We start from the raw sequence: 2,457 nt of genomic DNA on the forward strand, positions 1-2,457 counted from the left end.
ACACGGAACACGACACACGACTTGCGGCGCGCGTCGACACGAGTGGAATAACAGGCGAGCCACGACCTGGTGCGATATTTATACGCTTTACCCTATTGCGGGGCGACGGGGGACGGGGTTAGAGATATCGGAGCATTAATATTTTTTGATTTACTTTTCATTCATTCATTCATTCATTCATTCATTCATTCATGAAATATACATACTTAATATAATATTGATAAATAATTTCATATGATATGGTTATTTACATTCATTTTGGGGATTTAAATAAATATCTACTTCATATTACTATTACAATAACTGCGACCGGCTCACGGAAGAGTGTAACTCTCTCTATTTCATTCTCCTCTAATATTTTTGTAAGCATTCAGTTAGTGGTAATAATTTTGTCGATATATAAAATTTGAATTTTCTATCTTGGTAAATCTATATTATTATGTCTTCACATACTTAGCGCGTAATATCATATCACGAATTTAATTCACTTTCCTTCCTTCCTTCCTTCCTTCCTTCCTTCTTTCCATTTTACTACACTACAAATTCTTATACTGGAAACAGGTTCGTAAATAAATAATATTATTATTTGTCTCGTGTTTCGCGGTTAATTGTATATGTATATGTACATAATATATATATATAGAGAGAGGTATACTACATCACCAGTATAGTATACTAATAGTGATCGATCGATTTATCTTCGTTTATCAGTGTTAGTTCAAAGAAACATTTGTTAATTTTCGAATCATGTGTGGCCCTGAAAAGGGCCTTTTGATATATATGACGGAAGCGTCACGTTCGCATGTCCAGGCGCAAAACGCGTGGTACAAAATATATAATAGATATAATGTAACCGCCGTATATGCGTTCGCGCAGACTGCATTCGGTGACGTAGCTCCGTGCCGGTTTAGGCACGTTCACCGCGGATCCTGCGAGCCAGCTGGATGTCCTTGGGCATGATGGTCACACGCTTGGCGTGGATGGCGCACAGGTTGGTGTCCTCGAAGAGACCTACTAGGTAAGCCTCGCTGGCCTCCTGGAGAGCCATAACGGCAGAGCTCTGGAAGCGCAGGTCGGTCTTGAAGTCCTGAGCGATCTCACGCACCAGACGCTGGAAGGGCAGCTTGCGGATCAGAAGCTCGGTGCTCTTCTGGTAGCGACGGATCTCACGGAGGGCGACGGTGCCGGGCCTGTAACGATGGGGCTTCTTGACGCCCCCGGTGGCTGGCGCGCTCTTGCGGGCCGCCTTGGTGGCGAGCTGTTTACGGGGCGCTTTACCACCGGTGGATTTACGAGCGGTCTGCTTGGTACGGGCCATTTCGAAAAATTACTACGATACGCGTGTACGTTACGTTAACGAGTCACGAGAGGGAATAAACGAAAAATTGCCCCGCGAGCGTCTTTTATATGTGCTCGTCGTCGGAAAGGGACGGAGTTAGACTCCTATTGGGGGCGCCACCTATTATATATATACTCCGGCTTAACCGTAACGCAGACCCTCATGTCGCGGGACGTTTTCTCGTAATAACACTTCCAACTTTTCACTTACTCGTTTATGATTAAACTAAATTTATAGTGAATAATATTATAATGATTATAATAAAATTGCACATGTATATTCTTTATGAATTGATATATCTATTTTAATAGAAGTTTTAAGTTTTGGAACGGCGTTAAACGAATGAGGTAACTTTAGTTTTGGTATTATAGGTTGCGGACACCTCGGGTCTGTTTAAAAAGTGATTTTTCTTAATTAAAATCACATTTAACACTATCATGTGTCTTCCGGTTAAAAGCGAAGATACCATAGATATATGTGACACAATAACAATAGTAGAAAATTATAGTTATAATGTTATTTTGACTTGTTGTCTTCACTGTCGTAAAACAGCCGTACCGCGCTGCGACTTGGATTGCCTACTACGTTCAGCGGTTTGCTCTCTGTTGGTACACCGATGTAAAACGGGATAGGTATTTTATATTACGTTTATATAATTATGTTCTATTATAAATTACGATATCACCATTATCATGAATATTATTATAATTCTGATGGTTAAACTCAACTCTCTTCTACCGAGGATCATACACAGCGCGACACTCGGAGCGAGCGTGCGGGCATGGTAGGTAGAATCTCCTCGTTTAGGTCAGGTATTTTATTATTTAGTTTTGGTCCGGCGTAAGTATTTATAATACATACATTAACGTATGATATTATCTGAATACGTCTAATATTAAATAAAAAAAAAACAGTAGTGTGTGTGTTGTTGAACTTAAGAATATATTTATATGTACTTACTTAATTATATTCATCATAGGAACACGAGAAGTCTTAGGCTGCTGAGTTACTATCATGTATGTTACCTACCCATTTATTTATATATATATATAATTAAGTTAATATTAATATTTTTTCTAGTCCAGTCTCTCTATATTTAAGTACCTACCTTTCATGGG

At 39.4% G+C, this 2,457-nt stretch overlaps 1 protein-coding gene across 1 annotated transcript; it reads right to left on the reverse strand.

Moving 5' to 3' along the window:
- Positions 1-907: 907 nt before the first annotated feature.
- LOC134803226 (histone H3) lies at positions 908-1,358 on the reverse strand. Its single transcript, XM_063775916.1, has one exon. It carries the CDS (start codon positions 1,316-1,318, stop codon positions 908-910), a length of 411 nt encoding a protein of 136 aa, XP_063631986.1. The 5' UTR covers positions 1,319-1,358.
- Between the last annotated feature and the right edge of the window lie 1,099 nt (positions 1,359-2,457).

Source organism: Cydia splendana, chromosome 26 (genome assembly GCF_910591565.1).
Source record: "Cydia splendana chromosome 26, ilCydSple1.2, whole genome shotgun sequence".
Taxonomy (NCBI): Eukaryota; Metazoa; Arthropoda; class Insecta; order Lepidoptera; family Tortricidae; genus Cydia; species Cydia splendana.

Excerpts from the sequence above, each read along its gene's own strand:
- LOC134803226 (XM_063775916.1), bottom strand. The coding sequence starts at position 1,318 with ATGGCCCGTACCAAGCAGACCGCTCGTAAATCCACCGGTGGTAAAGCG.